The sequence below is a fragment of the Syngnathus scovelli genome, chromosome 2 (genome assembly GCF_024217435.2).
Source record: "Syngnathus scovelli strain Florida chromosome 2, RoL_Ssco_1.2, whole genome shotgun sequence".
NCBI classification, from domain to species: domain Eukaryota; kingdom Metazoa; phylum Chordata; class Actinopteri; order Syngnathiformes; family Syngnathidae; genus Syngnathus; species Syngnathus scovelli.
Genome location: NC_090848.1, coordinates 6,298,592 through 6,321,112, shown reverse-complemented (window position 1 = coordinate 6,321,112; position 22,521 = coordinate 6,298,592). Strand labels below are relative to the sequence as shown.

Genomic DNA, 22,521 nt, shown 5'->3' with positions numbered 1-22,521 from the left:
TCCCTAAATGTTTAAACAATATCAGTTCTTTTCACTTGTTTATTTTTCGGGTTATTCGATTTTTTTGCGCAAGATCATGTATTACATAGCTCAGTACTAGTACCAGGTTTTGCAGGTATATTGTCTTTTTGCAGCCAGCAGAGGGAGCTACCACTTCCTAAATTGAAATGTAATTCTTAACCATGGGTCCACTTGGGTCCATGAATGCAGAAAATAGACCTCATAACCGAAATGCACCCTTGGTCATAAATAGATTAATTGCGTAATCTGGTAGTAACCACAAAGGTAATCTTGTAAGCGTTGGATGTAAAATTAAAACAGTTAGACACAAATTATCATTCCATCCAATAAATTATAATGGGATTTAAAATTTTGCATGGTTTTCACTTGGCTAAACGTGTCCACGATAAAACAATGTATTTTGATATGCTGTATTTAAAGAAACGAAGTATCAACTTTAAAGAACTGAAGAAATAAAATCAGACAAAAATCTGTTGCTAGATTTGAAATGGATGGAAAATGTTCTGCAGCGGTTAGAAGGAGTCGTGCTGTATTTTGGTTTTAAAATTTTGGGCGTGTTATGACAAGTGGCGACGTGACGTGAAGTATCGCGCCCCACGAGGACGGATCACTATGGCAACTGGTGCCCACCCGCTGGGGTGGGTCACGAGGACTTGGTCAGTCTGTGTCATTAGTGGCCATGTGATGTTTTATCACCACGGCGCCACTTGTGCACCGGGGAAGCGCGGTCGCTTTGCTGCATGCAATAAGCACTTTCGTGCCGTTTGGGTTGTTACAAATGTTAGTGTTGTCTTGTGATATGTTTTCCCGTTTTTGTCAGTGTACAAATCAATTAAACCGCGTGTTGACCTTTAATTGAAACCGTCTGTAAGGGTCACAAATCAGCATTGAAATTGAGGTCCTCCCGTCTCTCCTGACGGTCCGCCTCCGTCCACCTTTCTCACGCGGGTGTGACATTTTCTGAGCGCCACATAGAAGTCGCATAGCAGCGCGGCGACATGACGGACCCCAAACTGCCGGACTCGTCCGCCGCCCCGGACTCGGTAGCAGCAAAAGAGCCCACGGGGAGAAACGATCAGTACCAACAGACGGACTCCCCCAACCAGCGCCACCAGGCCAGCAACGGCACTCAGGGAGAACTGATCAAGATGGACCAGGAGATGAGGATTACCGAGAGCATAGAAGACGGAGGTAAAGTTGACACGTCACTGTGCGTAAAGGTTAGAAACTTGTGACAAGTGGAACGCTCCACTTTGTGCATGTACTGAATAATTTGTCAACTATATGGATTCACAGAATATTTCATTTCACATTACACTATTATAAAATGCTCAGAAAATGTCTGTGCCTTAAAATCTATAGTGTAGTGAGTGGTTTTCCAAAACAAATAAGTTTTATTCCTAAAGACTATATTCAATGCCAGTTTTTGCATAGATTGAATATCAACACATGCACATTTGGGGGGGAGGCTAAATTTATATGGTTTCAGTGAAATGTATATAACAAAAAAAATAAAACAAACAATTCTAAAAGGTTAAATACAATTGGACTGCATATAACAGCCATCCATCTCCGCTTCTCCTCACAAGGGTACACCCTGAACTGGTTGCCAGCCAATCGCAGGGCACGCAGAGACAAACATTCACACTCACACCTGTGGGCAATTTGGTGTGCACAATAGGCCTACCATGCATGTTTTTTGGAATGTGCAAGGAGTACCCTGAGGAAACCCATGCAGGCACAGGGGAGAACATGCAAACTCCACTCCTAACCCTGCACCTCTGAACTGTGAGACAGATGTGCAAACCAGTGCTCTTGTATCTAACAGTCAAATACAACTAAACTGTATATTAAAAAATAAATAACTGTACTCTATACACAGTGATTCTTTCACTCACCATTAAAGGGAGCCTGCTTAAATGAAAAAATAATCAGCGTCTTTAAATTGACACATTTAATATATTTATATCCATCCAGAAATCAGTTATTGTGGAATTTATCGCAGTATTCAAAGCACAAGACACGGCAGTGTTTTCAGACTTAAATATGGTGCAACGTGTAGAGGCTCATCTTTTTATCATCTAATATCTTTAGAGGAGTGATGCAGGGCAAAGTAGAAATATTTGGGTGGAAATGAGGAAACACTTTTCTTTGTCTTCATCGCCATCATGGAAACATCTACTAAAGATGATGTCATGTTATTGCTGGGCTTAATTGTAGAATTGCATGATAGTGACAAAGGAAATGTGTGTGAGTGTGTGACAATGTCAATGAATGCACAGTCAATGTACAATATAATCAAGGTTGCAAAAAGCCTCGCAGGGTGCCATCAGCGTCACAAACAATTGTGAAATGATGAACTGTAAGATAAAAAAAGTGACCGGTAGCTTGATCATTGTGCCCCGTGATTCTGCTTGCAGGTCTTCTGGAGAGCAGCATGCGCCTGAAACCACATGAAGCACAAAGCTACCGCAAGAAGGCATTGTGGGTGTCCTGGGCGTCCATTGGGGCGACCATCATCCTAGCCATCGCTGCCTTCAGTGAGTGGCTGGTTTCTGAAATCTCTCAAAAGAACTACAAATATGAGGGATCCCATAGGAGAGCTGCACCATATTTTCAAAGCACCATATTTTCAAAGAAAATAATGTTCAGCGTTGATTGACAATATAAAAAATTTATATTTAAAATTTATGTAGTTTGCAGTAGTGTAGCACAACACTCATCATACTGACAGGTGTTTCTAAAATGTTTATTCTCTCATGTACTGTTAAGCCAAAAAAAAATAAAAAATAGAAATACAATTTGACATAATGTAGTGCAGCTCAAATTAAATGGCAATGAATGTTGAGTTTACACTGAAGGACTAGTCAGTCAAATCATGTTCCTAGTTTCTGTATGATAATTAATTTTCCAATCCCATTAAATATACCCAGGCCAACATATCCTAAAGACCAGACAGCCCATTCCAAGAAAACCAATTTGGTGTATGCTGCAATACTGTGAGAAGTTCACTGATGTGTGTTTATTAGGGACATGCAGCCATTGAGGAGGCGCATGCTACTGTACAGATGGGCCAACTCTTTTGCTCAAAAGTAGTCCATTTCACAAGGTGATGATACTACAATAGCTACTCAATTGAGTTTAAGACTGTTTAAGAGTGACTTGAGTTGACTTGAGTCCTCTTCCCTGGTATTTTGTGTCAATATCAGTGGTGAGCCAAATTTCACCAGTCCGTCCTCCTTCCTACGTCCTCTACCTGGGTATCTTTCCGTCCTCATAATATAAATTATATTACGAGAAAATGAAGCTTCAAATTTGCTTCATGAACCAGCTGTTTTTTGACTCCTCTACATGACACTGTTTTAAATAAAGTTGTTTAAGGAAATTGAAGTCCGTGAGCCCAATGTTGAACAGATAGTGCCATCTAGAAGAGTCAAAAAATACAACAATAAATAAAATTTTTGTCAATGTTATCACTAGTAAATAAAATTTAAGAAAAATCACTTCATTTGAGTCTCCTTTTGATACCTCCTGCATGAAGAAACAAATGACTGCCTCCATTTCTTGTAGTGTACTGCAGGTTGAAAGTAAGTCCACTTCCTGTCTTGGTATGGTTTCTAAAATGGAAGGTCAGCCGCTCTAACATTTGGCCTCGCGGTCATGTGAAAGTTAAACGGCTGTGTGGCATACTAGACTCCGACCGACATTACGTTATCTCATTGCTGTTTGAAAGGGGATTTCTCATCTTCCTTGCTGGCCTATTTCTTGTGTGAATTTAGTCTTGTGAAACAGCGTCGGTAAACCCAGTTTGGATGTGAGCCAATCACACCATCTGCTACCATTCCTTGACAGATCTTCCTCTGTCAAACATTGCACCGTTCGCTCATGTGAAACTTGTCATGTGCAGCGGAGCCGTGTTTACTTAATCACACTGGTCTCTTGTACCTCTTGGCATGTTCACAGGACACCTATAATTTTACCGCCAGCTCGTGCAATGTCTTGTTGCCCTCCTCGACAGAATTTAAGCGAGCTAAAATTTTAGTGTGTCTATGTTAAAAAGCCTTTGCAACACTGGAGTTTCAGCAATATGGGAGCCAGTACGCTTGTCAGATGTGACATGCATGTAGTAGGAGCCAATTAACCAGTGACAGGTTCAGCTTGTAGACTTCTTGATGCCATTCTTCCTCTCAGCTCCTAATGAAGGAAACAGAAACGATGAAGTGTGGAGGAAGAGATCGACATGACTAAATCCAATCCGCAGCTAATAACATTTCAGGCACATGCATAAGGCCTTAGCCTCGGGGTGGGCAAAGTGTTGTGGCACACATTAGATTTAAAAAAAAAAAAAAAAAAAAAATCAGACAGATAGGCCAGGTTATTCAAGAAATTAAACTTTTTAAAATGTAAAAAAAATGTCAAATGCATATTGTTGAAACAATCATAACAATTTTTTAAATGTTATTTACAATAAATCAACAACAACAAATTCTTTGATGTGATTAATCAATTCAATCTCCATGCACGTACCAATAGGAAAATCTCTGCTGACTCCAAGAGCGTCAGATACAAGTCCTGCATCTGAAAAAGATAATTCTCTTTTCAAATTTTGACTTGACTCATTTTTAATTTAAAGTGTGGTTATAGTTTGCACATTCCACAGTAGTGCAGAACAAAACAGTGATGCAGTATGGTTGACTTGATGACAATTCTTTTCCTTAACACTTTGATCACTAATTGGTAAGCAGGTTGTTGATACTGACCTGGGTGTGGCAGAAACATTCCTCCATGATGGTAATGCTCAATATATCATGAAACACAGGCAGAAAGAATGTGTAGTGAGATTATGAAAGTGAAGGAGAAAATGGAGGGGGGAAAAAAAGCTCTTATCGTGTGTAGCTGAGGAGGGGTTGTCAGCCCACCTAGTGTCTCTTACTAAAAATAAACCAGGGAGGAGAGGTTCCCTCCCCACTTCCATTTGCATCTTCCGTCCTCCTTTGTCTCCTCTTTCAGTCCATTGCAGGTGTGTAAAATGAAACAAAGCAGTGTTTACCATTCACATGATTTCTGAAAATCACTGTGCAGAACATTGTTTTTTTTTGTAAACAGGTTCTAACAATAAAAGAACAAAAAATAAATAAAAACAAGAATTCATTGAAATGCATGTTAACACTTGTAAACCATCCTCCATCACAACACTCGAGCACTTGCCTATCATCCACAATTCAGTTGATGCAGAAATTAATACCACGTCTGTCTGTCCCCATTTTACACAGTATTACTGATGCAATGCCTGACAGCGGATCACAATTTCCCAAACCCTAATGATCCTAGGAGCCAAGTTGTCTGGGGCTTTAAACCTCTGGCAGGTCACCCATGGCAAAAAGGCCAGACAAAGCACGGCTCATAGATCCCTTCTGATGAGAAAAAAATAAAAGCTATTGGGAACAACATCCTCCCAATTCCCGCGTGTAACAAAAAATAAAAACTAGCAAGATCAGATTAGACAGACACTGTCACAATCGGATTGATTTGTCTAGCGTAATTTTATCTCACTTATTTGTGACTCCAAAGAAAACAATACTGTGTATTTCATACCATTGTTCTGGTGTTTTTCAGCTGTCTCTATCATGCGACACAGCGCTTCTGCTTTTGGATTTGCTGTAAGTGGCATTTACATGGTTAAAATATCGGAAACGTACAAAAATGTTCCTAAATCTTATTTCTTTGTCTCCCAGTTTGACGCCATGCTGGATGTCCTGTCCTCAGTTATTGTGCTGTGGCGTTACAGCAATGCTGCAGCCGTCCACTCAGCTAATCGGGAATACATGTGAGTCGCGTAATAAATGTGTGTGTACAGTAAACATTCCTCCATCACATGTTTAGGGTTTACAATCTTGCTATTTTGCAGATTTATTTTTAGACCAGTTGTAACTCAATTATGTGGTTTATTTTGAAGTGTAATTCCACTTTGTCGTTTAACCCAAATTAATGTGTTCATGTAAACATAGTCAGTTGTTGTGTGGTATTTTGTCGGAAGAGGTTCCACAATATTCTTTTGAAGTTGAGGTTCTGCAATTGATAATGTGCATTTTCTCTACCACAGAGCCTGCATAATCCTGGGTGTGATTTTCATCTTGTCATCCTTGTGCATAATGGGAAAGGCCATCCATGACCTGGCCACCAAGCTGCTGCCTGAAGTGGTAAGAATTGCAACACAAGCAGCAGATGAAGCAGCACTTTATATTTTAGCAGCAGATTGTGAGCTTAATCCTATCTGAAGATGGAGATCTTCTGCTATAAAACATATGTTATTTATTTAATGGGGGGAAAAACACACTGCTGGTTTTCTATTTCAAACCCATCTGCTTAATATTTCACCACTTGAGTCACACTGGAGTGGAGGCCGGTCATTTCTTGCATCCAGCACGGAAGCGTTACTTCTTGGTAATAAGTACTGCGCATCTTTGTTCGACATTTCTAGAGGAGGTCCTAAGATGAACACATTTGTTAAATGACGGGACATGCATCTGTGTTAAAACAAACACATTTTCACCAGGTGATCGTGTTCTTAGCCTGTGTACGTCCTCAAACAGCTTTTCTACCCAGTGACAACTAACAAAGACAAACCCAGAAATCTGCATGAAATAATAGAATTTTCACTCTGAGCAGAACCAAACCATGAGATATTTGTGGAATAGCAGGATTTATACAAACGCAGGGCACAGAAATCTCTAGCTAAAGATTATCCCCACTTGCTGATGCTCCTTCGATTTAGCTTTTTCAATTCCACAGAGGATTTTTTTTTTTTTTTGCTGTCCAAAGTAAATGTCAAAGCATAATTCGCATTCTGTGCAGAGCTTCTATGTCACACAGTCTGTTTTTTTTCTTTATTGGGTAGTATTCTTCTCCCTCCCGTGGGCCCAAATGCCAACGCAAGCTTGGTCTGTGTCAATGTCAATGTGTTGAATTCGAATGTGCTAAAGGTCACTTTTGGGGCTTGGTTTGAGTTCACGTACAGACTAAGAGCAGCTTACGGTGGAAGCTCTTCTAGTGGAATACAATCAAAGAATACGCACAACAATCCTTTTACTACTGTTTGAATTGCAGCTGTAATGATTTGCACAACTGCCTTACGGGTGAGAGGTCAAGCGTTAGAATTTTGGCTCAGGAGCAGTCAAATCTCAATAAAATAGTACTTAGTTCAGAACCCTGAGGAATGCCTCAATTGCACTGTCAAACTTTCCTTTCCCGCTAGGATGACTTCCTCTTCAGTGTCTCCATTGTCAGCGGAGTGGTCTGCATCTTACTGGCTGTGATCAAGTTCATGCTTGGAAAGGTGCTCACGAGTCGGGCCCTCATCACGGACGGTACGCCAGTCACACTCGGGGAGAGCGGACAGAGATTATCGAACAGCAAAAGCAAATAAGCTGCTTTGTTTCTTTTTGAAGGCTTTAACTCTCTGGTGGGGGGCGTCATGGGCTTCTCCATCCTTATCAGTGCGGAAGTGTTTAAGCACGAGCCCATGGTGTGGTACCTAGACGGGACAATAGGTGTCCTCATTGGCCTGATCATCTTTGCTTATGGAGTCAAGTGCGTGTCTTTCACACGGTTCCTGCATGGCTTTAAAAATGTCTTCACCTTGTTGACCTTCTTTCTATCTGCAGGTTACTGCTGGACATGATCCCACGAGTGAGACGAACCAGAAATTACGAACGCTTTGAGTAACGCCACACTATCTGGCTCATAGTGGAGATGTTGACAAGGAGGGAGGGACTGACAAGAGGAAGGGGCCAGTCAACACAGCACCCCCTCTGCAGAATTTGTGTGGCCGATACCGCTCCATTCAATTCTTTAAACTGCATTGAGAATGTTGACTGTTTTAGAATGCAATCTACTCTACACGATATCAACTATCGTTATGAGGTTGATCAAGACGGCTCCATATTTGAATAAGATAAGGGGACTTTCCCTCAGTTGCCGACACAAACTGCCACATGTTGTTTTTCCCCACAGTCATCCAAGAAGTGTGGCAGTAGTCAGTCATGATGGAATTGGGCCACAGCAGGAGTAAAAATGCAACAGGAATGTCAAGAACTGTGCTGGTCTGCTCTTTTCAAAGAATTACATTTCCATGATGGCATCCATGAATATAACTGACTGCATGCACTCTGCTGTTAATCTTTAAGATCATTTGGGAGCTTTTGATGAAAAGGCAGTCGAATCCAAATAGTTTATGCCTACATAAGTATTTTGTATACTACTAAGTGTAAGGGTACAAAATGTATTTAATTGGAACTACATGACAATAATTAGTATATTATCTATTATTCTGTGTCTGTGTTCCAAATGCAGGCATAAAAGATACTTTTGTATGATAACCAACCAGCCGGGCACACCGCAGTTGAGTTTCAGTGAGTCATCTGTCCTGCTGTAATGTCAAATGATCAACCAGTCTGAGCCCTTTTTTCCACAGAAAAAGAAAAGGTTTATTTAAAAATAAAATCACATCCCTCTTATTGAGAATTGTTAACACAAAGACGCAATTGTGTCCTCCTTTTTGCCAGTGGGAAACATTGCCGCTCTGGATGATACGTGACAGCACCAAAGAATATCAAAACATTGAAGGTCATTTGGACAAAGGACAGATTTGTACATTTAAAATAAAGGTCTGGTATCTGGGCCAATATCCAACGCTTCATTAACCGCGTGCTGCACTAAAATTCTCATCAGTTGCTTCCTCAAATAAAAGGACAATCCAGTGATTTATTCTCTAAGGATGGAAAGGCCAATACAAATCCCTAATGGATGTTACGTACATTTATTTGATGGACCTAATAAAAACAGTGATAAATAACTTAGCTGCAGATGTGAAATGCAGATCTACATTTAAGCCACGGTGGTCAATGTAAATGGAGAGACATGCATTTTTTTATCGCAGGCATGGTCAAAAGTATAAGGCAAAGAGTAACTCAACTGCACTGGGTGATAACATTACAGCTCACTTGGAGCAAAGCGTTGCAAGCTAACAGTTTAATCCATTGACAGTCGCTTCCAGCACCCAGGACAGTTACCTAATACACTGCTTACAAATGTAAAATGAAACGTATTTAAAACAATATTAAAAGCGATTCGGTTCAATTCACTCGAGGAAAGCAGAACACCAGGTTCTGGTGATGAAATCAGAACAAATTCAAGTTGACAGTGGCAGACGAGTTAGGAACTCAACGTTTGTTTCTATTTTTGGCAGGTGATTGAAGCTTGTGATTAGATGGACGTGGGATTGTAAAGGCACATCATGCTCTGTGAAACAGAAACATATCTGTCGAAAAGGAAGAGGATACAACGATTGAATTAAAAAAAAAAAAAACAGTCTGTGTCAGAGTCTCTGGACTCACGTGCAAACCTTGAAAAATCGGCTATGAGCGCCTGCACACTGTCACAGTATAATGAGGCACGTTTGCTGCCACTGCTGTCCTTTTTAAAAAACAGAAATGAGAAAAATGAAAGTAAATGATAAATTGCCAAACTGTCTTTGAGTGATATCAACCGAAAATGGAGCATGTATTATTGATCTAACCCAAACACTGCGCCTCTTATTACTGCTCAAACCAACAGAAGGATACAATGCCACCCTCTGGTGGTCATAAACGAAAAACTTTCTCTTCATAAATAAGACACGCCTCATATAAATAAAGGTCAAAACCAAAACCAAAGATGAACCTCAGTATACAAAATAAATAGAAATTTTAGAAACCCATATAAACAGTGTACACTGCTAATAATATTTTGTTAACTTAGGCAAATACAAATGTAGTGCACGTTCACCCACAAAGTTTTGGAGTTTTTTTTTTTTTTTTTTTTTATCTGTTTACCTGATATCTGCAAGAAAATTGGAATCATTCTGTTGCCATCAAAAGATATGGGGCTGTTTTGTTTTCAAGGATTAATGTGCAAAACAACATTTCTCCAAGGTTTCCCTGTCTAGGAGAAACATTATTTAACATTTCCATCCCTTGCTATCCTCAGCAGCGCGGTATCACTGATATAAACCACAGTAATCTATTATGTGACATAGTAATAAAAAATCTACCCATGATTAACCGTGTTCTAAATCCACCAAGATAAAGTCCAGCTTTCATGTGACCTTGAACAGGATAAGCGATGAAAAATATGAATGAATGAATCATAAAATGACAATAATCATAGTCCTGCCGCAGGGCAGTTTTACCTTCAGAAACTGGGGTCTCTGTTTCTGAATTAACGTCGTGAAACCATTTCCTACAACCTACTGGCCTCTATATTCAGCATACGCTGTCGGTCCACTTTACATTTTTACATAATAGATACTTAAATTAAGTGTGCAATTTGCGTGAAGAAAAAAAACACTTTCATGGCAAAATATCTGCAACTAGACATTTCAGAAAATGATCATACTTCCAGGATACAAATCTAGATCTCTATACAATAGTTAACTTTCATGACTTTTTGACAGAGATTTATTACAGTGTAAAACTAGCTGTCTGTTTAGTATGCTTGTTGGTGCTCCAGTGTAAATCTACCTAAAGAAAGAACAGATTCTAATTAAGCAGGGAACACGAGTGGAGGATGTCAGGAACACTATGGGGGAGGGGGGGACAGTTGGCTTGCGTTTCTGCCGAAACTGGAGACAAACGGGACGCCACTCACTGATATGTGCTGCATTTTTTTTTTTTTAAAGTCCAAGATGACTCCCTTTGTTGATTCAAGTAATTTTATATTGCCGCTGCTCTATTTCCGTAGAGGTGTTTTTCTTCAAGCAGTCGACAAACGAATAAATATATTGAAAACTCACAGTCCTGTGTTTGTCCAAAATGCTTCCCTCAGAGGAGTCCGGTTGGGTTTCATCAAACACGGCGGCCCTTCTTCCTCTTCTAATGGTGCGCGCTGCCGCTGCTATAGGCAGGTTTTGCACAGCGCCACCTGGCCCTTCATGTAGTCACGGCAGGGGCAGATGCGCTTTAGAGATTGGTGGGCGCCAGCGCAGCTGAAGAGTAGCAGGTCAGACTGAAAGATGCAGTGGCGACGGCTCTCGCTGTAGGCCGGGACCACTGTGTCAGCGCTCGACTCCACCGTATGGCAGTCCACGCCGAATCTGTCGAGTGAAAATAAAAACTGAGCCTTCAACATCACAGAAATGTCACAGAAGTCTAATTTGCAGTTTTGCACTTATACACCACCTGGCCAAGTCCTTGTCCTTGTTGAGGTGTTGAAAGAAGGACGGCTCGCAGATGAGCTGTTGCTCTTGACACACCTGCTTACAGGAACGCCCTGGTTCGGCCATTTTCATTTGCAACGCACTGAGTGGAGGCCACATCACCTGACCGTGACAGAAGTCCTGACGACGTATGACAATGCGTCCAATCAATCCATGTGAATTGAAGTTTCTGATTTGCTCAGTAAGATTTCTCACACGCGGGAGGGGATTGAGGAATGTACCTGGTTTTCAATGAAGGCATTGACTCTCTGTAGCATCCCTTCACAGGTAAACTCAAATGGCAAATAAGGCTCAATCTGCTCACACAAACACACAAATACAATACTAGCAATATTACAAGTGTGACAGTGCGGACGCAAAAGGCAGAATGAATGTGGCTCAACATTCTAGTGGGATCTGTTGTATTTTCTGTAACGAGTGTGTGTCTATCGTTCACAATGAATTGACACACAATATGTTCTGTTGCTTCATTGTATTAAGATTCTATAGCGGGTTGAAATCAACTGAACTGTACTGCGATTGGGGCTTTTGAATAGGGCAGATGAATAAGTGAGGCTTTTGTTATCGCACCAAATCTTCCACAACTCATACAGTGTCCTTGAGTAGGGCGGTGGACGGGAACAGGGACGGTCAAGGACAAGGGGGTATGTATGCCAAGGCAAGCTGGAGCCTGGCAGGCTCTGGGATCGCAAAGCATATGGGGGGCCTCTGTCCAGTGAACAAAGCAGTTGTTCGTAAAGTGACAAAGCACAATGAAGCAGTAGCAGCAGCTTGATGTATTTGCATCTTGGTTTGGTCGGTTCAACGTCATTCAAATTAGAAACTGTGACGTGCTTACCTTCTGGCTGAGGATGGAGCGGATTGCTCTTTCTACTTCAGCAGCATTATCAATATCAACAGTCCACACATGAGGTTGACCAATATAAACCTCAGCGTAGGGATGCTGAGAGGTCAGCTGTACACATGGAGGCACAAAATAGGTTCAAATACATTGGGAAGGACTTTGCCATTTCAAATGGTTCATTTTGAGTCTATAAAACGTGTCACCTCTCTCAGGGTGGGCTTTCCTTTGAAGAAGTCGGTGTTCTTGCTGCTTTTTGGTGGTTTGAATTTAGGATTGAGGAATGCACACCCATTGGCGATGGCCTCCAGGGGAGCAGGTCCCTCGTAGGGAAAAGACAGACCCACAAACAACTGCAACAGAGGTAAAATAGAAACAACATTCATGTCAGTAGAATTTCCAAATTCAAAATCAGGCTAAAAAGAAGGAAATACTAGCAAATACAAACACCAGCTGGGTCTAGGTTGACACTAACCTAACAACCAGGAAATCAAACACTGATGCAGTGAGGCAGCAGCATGTGGCAGCAGCCAGCTCGGAGCTACTAAAGCGAGAAAATTCACAAGGCGTGTGTGAGAAGCCTCTGGTGTTTGCGGATAGAAGAAGTTAGTGTGCTGAAATAAACAAGCCACGGATGAAACCAAAAGAAAATTCAGTTGATGCAGGACAAGGTTTTGAAAACAAGCGAAATATTACGTCAATGTACAGTGCTGTGAATTTTAAGTCCTCATTGGACTGTGCTGAGCTGGCTAAAATTATTTTCATTGATATGGCATTAGAAACGTTTATTTTTAAGATGTGTGTTGTAAACATGTTACTTTTGATATGCAATATTCCCAGTTAGACTAGCACATCTTATGTGGTTAGATAATGGAATACAGTGAATCATTGTCTGTCACAGGGGACACATTCCAAACTCATTTGCAATACTTGAAAATCTTTGCTGCAGCGACACCGCACAGTACTTGAAAAAAATATATTTTACCCTTTTCCACACTCACACAATTAAACTTGTTTGAACACCTACATTTTCAAACTTTTCTGCATTATTATTGTAAAAAAAAATGCAAGCATAAAATGCTCTTCCTTCCCACGAGTGAGGGAATTACATCAAGTATACTAAAAATCTACAAAAGAAATGACCATGTAAATAAATGTTACTGCTAGCTAATTTTGTGTTCACTGCTCTTTTTTTTAATTCTGAAATCTATTTCACTGTTCTCAAAGTGTTGACTGCAATAAGAAAAGGTTGAATATTTTTCATCCATTTGGTCTTTGTACTATTTTATTCTGCTTGATGATGGATGTTATTGTTCGGTGAAAAAAAATAGTAGTGATGACATTTTTTTGACGTTCTTTTTCAATTGGAAAAGCACTCAAAAGTTGGCATCAATACGGCCCAAACTATATACAGTAGGGCAACAGTCAGCCACCAATTGTGTAAGTTCTCCCACAATACATGTCCAGGCCCGTCTGAAGTTTGCTAGAAACCATTTGGATAATCCAGAAGAGGATTGTCATTATTACTTATTTTCCACCATAATTTGCAAGTAAATTCTTTAAAAATCAGACTGTGATTTTCTGGAATTTTTTTTTCATTTTGTCTCTCATAGTTGAAGTGTACCTATGATGAAAATTACAGCCATCTCTCATCTTGTAAAATGCATTACATTTTGGAAGTAACTTGCCCAACACTGAATATGATACAACATTATATAATATTATAATCCAAACAGTTTTAAGATATTTCCTCTCACATAGCACTTTCCCAAGTGTACTGGAGTTAGCCAAGGATTTGTCCAAAATCATGGGTGCTCATCCAGACCTGTAAATGCGGAACTGATAACACACCCGAGTTGGCATGTTACTGCTTGTTGAGTTCACTCAATGGAGACCCTGGCAACATTTCTGCAGATACATACCTGCTTGCTAGCACGTTTCAAACAACAGGTGGCAGCAAAGCACACCACTTCTCTACATGTGAGCTGTGTTGTGTAAGTGCAGGCAAAAGATGATCTTCAACCTTGAGGAACAGGCAACCTCTATTTATAGGGACTACAGAGTTGAGGGGAACAAAGACAGACACCGAGAGAGCTATTGTAGCTGAGAGGAGTGCATGCTGAAATATTTAAAGGCAAGCTAGCTGGACCCCACATGATTAGGTCTATAGCACTTAATGATGAACGACTGCGCTTTGTTGTTGTACAACAATAAAGCTGACCTTTTGGATGGAAAATGTCATTGCTTCCTCATCTTATTGTGACATTTGTGCAAAATGTTAAGATGAATGGTGCTAAATTCACCACTCATGGTCACAGGCATGTTTTGTGAAGTCACAGCGGTCTTGACCTTTAAGTGAATTTGAATGGCTCCATCCTCACGTAATGAGCTCCACTTGTGGTCACAAATATTAAAATCAGACCAAAATGACAACAGTGTCATCCACAGAGATGTATTTTGCACCGTGAGGAGAGGCAGAGCTGAGCACGCCCAGAACCTTGAGTAAATATTTAGATGGAAGAAAACACGGACGGACGTTCCCTGAGGAAATTTTCCAGTACAGCTGAATGTTCAACCCCTTGAGGCCAATTAGTTCAGGTAGTCTGTTGATTGGTACACAAAAGGTGAGGAAAACACGCCCTTGCAAGACTGTTAATTTTCTGTACACCTAACTTTGACATTCAGAAATGGTTTGCTTTGTTTCATGAAAGACGAACTAACCTTGGTTTCTCGGAGGAGGAACTGCAAGTCTCGTCCACTCAAGATGCCGTGGTTCCTCACGTAGCTTGGGAGATGGACAGTGCTGGTGCCATGCACGGTGCCGTGAATTTCCATGTAGCTGTGTATGATGTCAAGGTATTTTTTCTTGTCCTAAGACAGACAAAAAGCGTTCATTAGGGACAGGTCAACCCAACTAAAATGTTTGTTTTGATTTCATGATGACCACAGCGACAGTATTTTTATTACAAAAGATTTGGCTACAGAAAAAAAATAAACAAAATAAAATATGTAAAACAAACTGTGCAACTTGTTTTGATTTCATGATGACCGCAACAGTATTCTATTACAAAAGATTTGGCTACAGAAAAAAAATAAACAAAATAAAATACGTAAAACAAACTGCACAATGTGTGATTTGGCTACAGAAAAAAATAAACGCAATAAAATATGTAAAACAAACTGTGCAATGTGACTTATTTCCATAATAAATTAGTTCAAAGCATGTAAAAGATTCATGACAGACTAAAACCAGATCCCGTGACCATGTACGGTGACCCTCAGTAACTTTTTAAATCATAACGGGATGAATGAGGTCAATGACGTATCAGTACAGCAGGCACAGTCACCTTCCTGCTTCTGCAGACTTGAGCAAGGAAGACAAACATTTACTTTACTACTTACTGTAATGCTAATAAATCAAAAACACTAAACAATAAAATAACTGACATCTGCAAGATTCACACGCTTCTCTTCAAAACTGCTGCTATGGACCAGGTTGTCATTTATCTCGCAGGTGGTGAGGACACGCCAAAGAGGATACGGATCTATTCGTACAATCCCCAAGGTGTGATGAATCCTGGTAGAGGACTGCTTTCGTCATCAAGGAAACCTTGGTGGTGCGCTTTCCCTTGGTCCAGGACAAAAACAAACATGAGCTCCCTCCCAATTTGTCCAGTGCGAGACCCAGAAGCGTTTCCTTGCCGTCATTGGAACAGCACCACTCACTAATAAGCCCACGAGGAAGTGATGTGCTTTCCAAGCTGCTGGGTAATTCTAGGCTTGAAGAAGAAACTGTTTTTACAAACTTGGCCAATAAAGACGATTCTGACTCCATAAAGATGACGGACAGAATCAGTGCCAAACAAACGGTCAACAATTGACAAAGTGGTGCTTTCCAGGGATCTAGTGCTAATAGGCATTTTCTCTATAACGACAGCCTTCATCAATGGAGCATTTCCCAGTGTGTGTGCTCTGATGCACTCAGAGTGTTGATTGATTACCTATACGTAACTTGAAGACTTCTAGGGGTAGATCGGCTTCTTTTTTGCTGAAATCTGCTGTTTAAAATTTGCATACAAGCCAACTTAAAATGCAAGGCAGCCTTTTCCTAAAAAGTTGCTTCCAACACATTTGACTGCTCTCCCCCATGTGTGGCTCAGTGCTTGGAGCTTAAATTTCAGGTAGCCACTTGTCAAATTCCCAGTGGGCCAGGCTATCTGATGCCTCCAGCTGCCCAGCTGTAACTAAAGCAGGCAGGTGTGTGTATGCGTGTGCGGATGAGAGAAAGACGGAACAATTAGAAAATGAAATCACTCCACTGTAATCTTTTCATTCGGGGGAGCTGAGGATTTGTATGCACGGAGGTGTGCTTGACAGCAGGTATCTATTCAACTCATTCCCAGGGGCTGTGATGTAGAAACGATTTGGAGCGCAACTTACTGTGACAGTGTGGAAGTAGGCGTCAGTAATACTTTCCAAGCAGTTTCCTGCATCTGTTTATTTGAACAGGTTTTCAGTTCCTTTTTCCTTTTCTATATGATCACCAACCCCGTAGCATTTAAAAATGTTTTGCGCATCATCAGGAATTTGTTAATGCCACCATGTTCGATAATCAGCTGCTAGCTGAGGACATTGCAGCCAAAGCTCCTCAAATCTTTCTTCCATATTGTAGGTACTGTCTAATCTTTTAATGCCATTTTGTTTTGTGCACCATATCCAATCGCTCATCATAAGTCGGAGCGCACTGTATTCCTATTGGTCAATTTCAACGAACCACTCGACTGACATTGTAGGTTATGTCACACTATCCGGCAAGACAAATAGAAATTCTGCCATGCTAGACTTTCATCGAGGTGGTCGTGAGCGACCGTTTGGCAAACATTTGTGATGGCCGCTTAGTGGGATAGAAGCTTAACTTAATTCAAGCATTATTTAAGCAAAGGGTCATGGGGCCAAGAAAAAGGTGGCTCGAGATGCGTGCCTCTACAGTAAACATGTATTCATGGTTTTGAGTTTAGGCCTACAAAAAGTCAGTCATGAGTGGAACAATGTCATTGAAAACCCCCAAAATACTTTTTTGTAACTAAAAACAAATTATAAGAAGAAAATTGGTTACTTGTTACATGCAGAAAAAATATCATAACTTGAAGCAAACTAAAAGGCAAACCTTGTGTTTTTTGCAAGCTCTCGGCTTGAGCATATGTGCTTCGCTGTCAGAGCACATCACTCGCCAAATGCAATTTGAAGCATCGCTCTCATACAAATGCACCCCATTTGCAGATTGAGAGAAAGAAAAAGCAAGGAGATGCAGAGATATCATGGTTATGATAGCAAAGTCCTCAGAAAAAAACCCACACACAACTTGACCATTCATTCTTATACACAAGCAATATGTAATGTGAAACCAGCAAGTGGATCGATTGCGGGAGGAATAAAAATAATTGCGTTAGCTAGAGAGGTTGATTATTGAAGTGGGCCAAATGGAGGAAGACGAGGTGAGGTAAACGATCTTATAAATCAGAGGGGATTGGAACCCCCTAGCTGGGAGAAGAAATGGGAAAGACGGCATCGGCTTTCTGCCAGCTTAGACGAAGCGCGGAATGAACCCAAAGACTTAATACCTTGATCCAACAATCTCTAAACAATGGATTAGATTTTGTTCATAATATAATGGAAATAATGCAGAATTATTGTTTACAGAGGCCTCCAGAGAGAAGTCATCTCTATTAAATCTACAGATTGGACTGAGATAACTCAGAGTACCGCTATGTTTACAGTGGTTGAATATTTAAGTGGCTATCGGAAAACTGCTCTATAAACTTGGGGCTTATCAATAAAGAGATATTCTTATTTCACACTAGGCCTTGTGAAGCTGCAACCAAATAAAAGGTCTTATGTTAAAATGTCACTTGGTCTGTTAAGATGCATTTGATCATTTGATTTCAGCAAATCCAAACTTCAAATGCGGAAATGAACATGACGCTTTTCAGTTCTTTACAAACTGTGAAAGGACTTAAAACAGTGTCATGCATAATTTGGAAAGACACTACTTGCCAGTTTGAATTTTTGTTTTTTACATTCACAGTCATTCCCACATAGCGCATGTAAACTTAAACCTACAGTTCATGTGGCAAATGCTTACTGGAGTCAACATTTCCCATCATCCTTCCACCAATGTCCACTAAAACACTGTCATCCATCAGTAACATTATCTTACAGATAAAAAAGTGTTCAAGTAAACTCATAAACCAATCGTAAAACAAGGGCACACTTTTGTCTGTTTATGAGAGGTGAGCCTGTGGGTTGCATATGCCGACTTTATTGAGCGTATATATGCCTGTGAGCTAGCTCAGTGTCTTCCTCTATGTCGTCTGATCTGCTGCCAAGGGCCTGAAGCTCTCCTTCACACTCCCCCTTGCATTCCTGCTCTTATCATGCTCCTTCTCCCTTATCAGAAGGGTTAATTAGAAACTAAAATGGTAGGAACTAGAATGGAAAACATTTCAGTCGCTATAATGATTGGATGAGTGGGGTGCATTTTGCATAGAAAAATCTTAGTCCACCTATTTGAAAAAAAAAAACATGTATAACTGCATACACAGACTGGAGATGGCTTTTGAATGATACTTTTCAATTACTTAGACCGGGCTTCTTTTTTAAAAGAAAAAAAAAATTGAGGTATCGATGTTTGTGGCTACAGATAAAGCTCATCTTCCGTGTTTCCTTTCCAATACTTTAACTGGGTTTCCATGGAAACTGCTCTTTTCTGATGTTACTCCATTTTAATTCAGGATTGAAAACAGTTAGTCAATCCTGAAGTGAAAATAAACATCAAGATGAACTCAAAATAGAGATTAGAGAGAAAATAAACTAAATGTCTGTATACAAAGCTAGAGAACAGTTTGTACAACAAAGCATCTATTTAGCATGTCATTTGACTTTCAGTACAATGGTAATTGCTCTATTGTAATTTTAGGGAAGAACGGTAAATAATAAATATTTATTGAGGTGCATTACAATTGTATTGCTGTTAGTGGTCCTAAAATATTTACTGTAAAGGCTTAAAGCAAAAGAAAATACAATAGAGTCTCTAATCACAGTTCTGTACTACCAGTGGTGCGGAGCAATTTATAAAAAATCACAAAAAATATTGTGCCAATTATTCCCAATTTTTTTTTGTCTCAAATAAAATCCGCCAGAGATTTTGAATAGGTTATACCCAGTTATTACTGTAATACCTCTTAAAATATTATTGAGCTGACTTATTTTTCCAACCTCAAACAAGAAAGCACTTGCCCCACTTTCAATTTACAAACAATCATTTCAAAGTGATAATCTTCTGACATGGACTCCCCCAACATGAACAAAGTGACGAGAGGAAAGACAGACCAATTTAAATGATTGCGGGAGGGAAACAAAGCAAGCCAGTCGGCTACTAGTCATCAGTCGGCCCCGAAATGGCCCTTTAATTAAAAACAGGAGGTAATGAACACACTGGGGAATGTGATTAGCAGCTAATGCCTCATGCTGTGAACTGATGGGTCTCCTTGGTCAGCCTTTTGAAAGTTAGAGTGAATGGAACACTGCTGCGTGAGTAAGTCAGAGACCATTGACCTCTATGGAAATCAACAATTAGTAGGGCTTTTATTCCTGTTGATAATTTTGGATCTGGCTTCTTAGTACTAGAGTTTGGTCCCAGATGTCCAATACAATCTTGCACGTTGCTTTCGATTCATCTAAAAGTCTGGAATTCACTTGCAAAGGGAGTTGGGCACATTGAGCTGGGAGAGCTTGTCTTGGAGTAGAACTGGGAGGTTGGAGTTAAAGGGCTGAGCTGAAGACCATAAACAGGATCCTGGCATAGTTTCTAGAAGAGTCTAAATGCTGCAGATGTGGACAACCAGGTTGATTGCATTGTCTACTGTGATTGACTTGAGTTTTGGGAGGACAATGTGGTCAACTTCATGACTACACTGATGTCTGCAACTGTGATACAGTTTAAGTCTTGAAACGCAGGGCCATTCTCACTCAAATGACCTTTTTTCGCATCCATTCACACATAAACACTGTTAAAATGTGCTAGCCTGCATTTTCGAGCGAGCTCCAGCTTGTTTACAAACAAAAGGGTCCATCCTGCAGAATATGCATTGGACGACTTATGCAAGGTTAAAAATGTATAACTTCAGATATCAAGTTGGTTCAAGTAGAAAGAAACTGTTGAGCCTTCCAAATCAATGAATTAATTTAGGTCCAAAACAAATCTTTTATTCATTAGGCAAATAATGAATGTGACTGATCCATTGATCGGAAGGAGCTTAGTGATAAACTGTGTGTGAAACCTCTAAAACCTCACTAGGACAGGAGCAGTAATCCTGCTAGCCACAATATGCTAAACAATGTGCGAATCTGTCTAAACCTCATCATTTTCGTTGGACATAGTAACACTTTGCTCTCTATGCTGCAGTGTGAGCATGAATTTGAATATATTACAACTCCACAGAGAGGCTGAAAAGTAGAATTGGGTCTTCTCCACTGCACTGCTATTTAGTTGTCTGCAAGTTTTACCCATACTTGTCCTAAAGAGTTGAGAGCACTTAATGATCTGGGAATTGATTTCTCTAGGTTCGGGGTTATTCTGCATATAAAATTAAGCAGTTATCGGTGATGTGTTAAGGATGAGTTGTCCTACCTTCCAGAAGTTGTCAACCTTGCCGTAGACTAGAGACTGATTTTGTCTTTTGATGTCATCAATGTGTTTGATGTCGCTGGCATTAAGATGTTGCTCCACTACAAAGCCCAGGAAGCTGTTGTCTGGAGTGTGAGCTAGAAAGTAGAAAAGCAATGATTTATTTTCATACAAACGAAAGGAGTTTTTTATTATTCATTATTTTGTTGGGTGCGTTAAATCAGAAGCTTTATGGCACTATTCCAAGGATAAAGATGACAGAATATGCCTCGGTATTTTTACACACATTTTACTCCTAATAAGAACCTAATTTTTGTGTGACAAGTTGGCACAGAAAGATGAAGGTCTGAACAGCACTACTCTTCCTGAATGCTGGCATTTTGCACCCTCTGTGATGCTTCGTTTTTAACAGACTTGTGATATTAAGACAACTAAAACCCAGGCTGCATCTATTCCATGGGTGGACTTTGCTTCTCACACAAAGAGGACAAGTGGTATAGGAAATAGATGATTCAGTTGGAAATTAGAAAAGGATAGCCCAAGAAAAATAAAAGATAATTTGTTCTTGAAAGAGAGCAAAAAATAAAAAGTGTCTGGGATTGTTATAGTGTGCATTTGTGGGAACCTAATACTGTGGTCAGACCAAATGCAAGCTAAACATTTCTGTCGGCCTGTTTCCATATATAGGCATTACAGTTTGCACGGTCAGGCGCAGTTGCGTGTCATTTGCAGCAAAAACTTTGTTCCCTCTCCTATTTTGCTGAGGTGGGCTAAAGTGAACGTTAGCACACACACACACACAGACACACACATAAAGGCACACCAAAAAATCTGAGACTATATCACTGCGAAGAGCTTAGAAGTATACAACACAGCCAGTTTCCAATACAGGCCGGGGTCGAGACCAAAAAGGAGCAGGGAAATGGTAAGTGAGAAAGTGTAAGGAGATTGACTTGTTTCTAGCTGTTGAATTGTTAACCAAGATAGTTCAGCCAACACAATCACAGGTCACCACATTGACTTGCAATATCTGTTTCTGTTAGAGAACCCCCTCTTCTTCTCCACTTAAAGCAACTCTGATGTAGTCAGTCACTCCTGTCAACAAATACGCAATATTTCTCGTTCGGTCTGAACCTAGCATTATGGTGTTGCTGTGGTATAAGTTCACTTACCAGAGGCCAATTTTGGTTGGCTTTTCCAAAGGAAATTGGTTTTGCAGAGAAAACAATAATGTTGGATCCTGTTCATGTTAAGACACCTGCTCTAAATCTCAAATGTATCTTAACTGATGTCCATAACTTAAATGCATGTAATGTTTTGAGATTAATAATATGTTTCTACAAAGCGTTTCACTTGTACAATGTGATTTTTGGACATTTCTCGTAAACTGTTATGCAGTCTGTCTTAACTCAGGAGCCTGACACACTTTCCTGTCTGGACGTGTAGACTAAGTAAGACGTACGCTGTTTTTTGTCTAGGAAGGGTGCCATACACGTGCTACTACTACGATGAAAGGTTGTCTTCACGCTGCAAGTGATTACAAATGTCAGTAGTTGGCATGCAGTCTGTTTGCGGATCAGATTTTGTTCCATTTGCTTTTGTACTGCCAAGAAATGCTCTGCACAATGGAGGCTTTTGTCTGCTCTGCCATATGATTACAGGAACTTTGTATCACATGTGCGGGTTAGAGCACAGGAAGCTAAAAGCAGTAAGACCTGT

The 22,521-nt window shown here is 40.3% G+C and overlaps 2 protein-coding genes and 1 long non-coding RNA gene across 3 annotated transcripts in view; 1 reads left to right on the top strand and 2 right to left on the bottom strand.

The window, feature by feature from the left end:
* Positions 1-516: 516 nt before the first annotated feature.
* Positions 517-9,433, top strand: LOC125988657 (transmembrane protein 163a). Its single transcript, XM_049754112.2, has 8 exons — positions 517-1,212; positions 2,442-2,561; positions 5,638-5,681; positions 5,757-5,848; positions 6,125-6,221; positions 7,277-7,388; positions 7,470-7,611; positions 7,686-9,433. The coding sequence occupies exons 1-8, from the start codon at positions 1,020-1,022 to the stop codon at positions 7,744-7,746; spliced, it is 861 nt and encodes a 286-aa protein (XP_049610069.1). The 5' UTR covers positions 517-1,019; the 3' UTR covers positions 7,747-9,433.
* On the bottom strand, positions 2,936-5,093 carry LOC125988664 (uncharacterized). Its single transcript, XR_007488428.2, has 3 exons — positions 4,782-5,093; positions 4,549-4,599; positions 2,936-4,215 (listed from the first exon to the last, which is right to left on the bottom strand). It is a non-coding gene; the product is annotated as an uncharacterized lncRNA (long non-coding RNA).
* The window catches only part of mgat5 (alpha-1,6-mannosylglycoprotein 6-beta-N-acetylglucosaminyltransferase), a 29,683-nt gene continuing 15,644 nt past the window's right edge, over positions 8,483-22,521 (bottom strand). Inside the window, exons 11-17 of the mRNA XM_049754086.2 lie at positions 20,806-20,939; positions 14,838-14,987; positions 12,323-12,469; positions 12,114-12,230; positions 11,497-11,571; positions 11,238-11,395; positions 8,483-11,152 (exon numbers count right to left, since the gene is read on the bottom strand). Of these exons, the coding sequence (XP_049610043.1) occupies positions 10,954-11,152; positions 11,238-11,395; positions 11,497-11,571; positions 12,114-12,230; positions 12,323-12,469; positions 14,838-14,987; positions 20,806-20,939 (980 nt within the window). The 3' untranslated portion in view covers positions 8,483-10,953. The remainder of the gene's footprint in view (positions 11,153-11,237; positions 11,396-11,496; positions 11,572-12,113; positions 12,231-12,322; positions 12,470-14,837; positions 14,988-20,805; positions 20,940-22,521) is intronic.

What these genes read in the sequence shown, in the direction of transcription:
- LOC125988657 (XM_049754112.2), top strand. Translation starts at nt 1,020, where the DNA reads ATGACGGACCCCAAACTGCCGGACTCGTCCGCCGCCCCGGACTCGGTA. An exon ending in CGAGAGCATAGAAGACGGAG is followed by an intron (nt 1,213 to 2,441) that starts GTAAAGTTGACA and finishes TTCTGCTTGCAG; the next exon opens with GTCTTCTGGAGAGCAGCATG. An exon ending in CTTCTGCTTTTGGATTTGCT is followed by an intron (nt 5,682 to 5,756) that starts GTAAGTGGCATT and finishes TTTGTCTCCCAG; the next exon opens with TTTGACGCCATGCTGGATGT.